A 547-nucleotide genomic window follows, 5' to 3' on the forward strand; every position below is an offset into this window, starting at 1 on the left:
AAGGGCGACCAGTGAAGGCTTCCTTGCATTCACTCTCAACACGAATCTTCCTCATGTCGTGGAAGAAACGAATGTTGAAGGGAGGCCTTTGTACATGAAAGGCTTTTCAACGGTGGGAATCCTCTCATCGTCTCGAAGGTGGATTCCGTGGTTACAGGTGGCCTTTCCGCATTCCTTACATTCAGAGGGCTTCTCACCAGTGTGGGTTTTCTGATGCTGTGTCAGCTGGTGGCTGTGACTGAAGGCCTTCCCACACTCCTGACACCCATAGGGCTTAAACCCCGTGTGAATGCGCTCGTGCTTGACGAGGCTCGAGCCATAGATGAAGGCCTTTCCACACTCCTTGCATCTGTAAGGCGTTTCGCCAGTGTGGATCCTCTCGTGCTGAGTCAGGTGGTAGCCGCAGTTAAAGGCCTTTCCGCATTCTGTACATTTATACGGCTTCTCCCCGGTGTGAATTCTCTCGTGCTTCACGAGACTCGAGCCCCAACGGAAGGCCTTCCCGCACTCCTTGCACTCGTAGGGCTTCTCGCCTGTGTGGATTCCC

General features: G+C 53.7%; 1 protein-coding gene across 1 annotated transcript in view; it reads right to left on the reverse strand.

Moving 5' to 3' along the window:
• Positions 1 to 51: 51 nt before the first annotated feature.
• Positions 52 to 547, reverse strand: part of LOC104982150 (zinc finger protein 331-like) — a 4,536-nt gene continuing 4,040 nt past the window's right edge. The window contains exon 3 of the mRNA XM_010831469.1: positions 52 to 533. Within this exon, the coding sequence (XP_010829771.1) occupies positions 52 to 533 (482 nt within the window). The remainder of the gene's footprint in view (positions 534 to 547) is intronic.

The sequence above is a fragment of the Bison bison genome, unplaced genomic scaffold, assembly GCF_000754665.1.
Source record: "Bison bison bison isolate TAMUID 2011002044 unplaced genomic scaffold, Bison_UMD1.0 scf7180017859894, whole genome shotgun sequence".
NCBI lineage: Eukaryota > Metazoa > Chordata > Mammalia > Artiodactyla > Bovidae > Bison > Bison bison.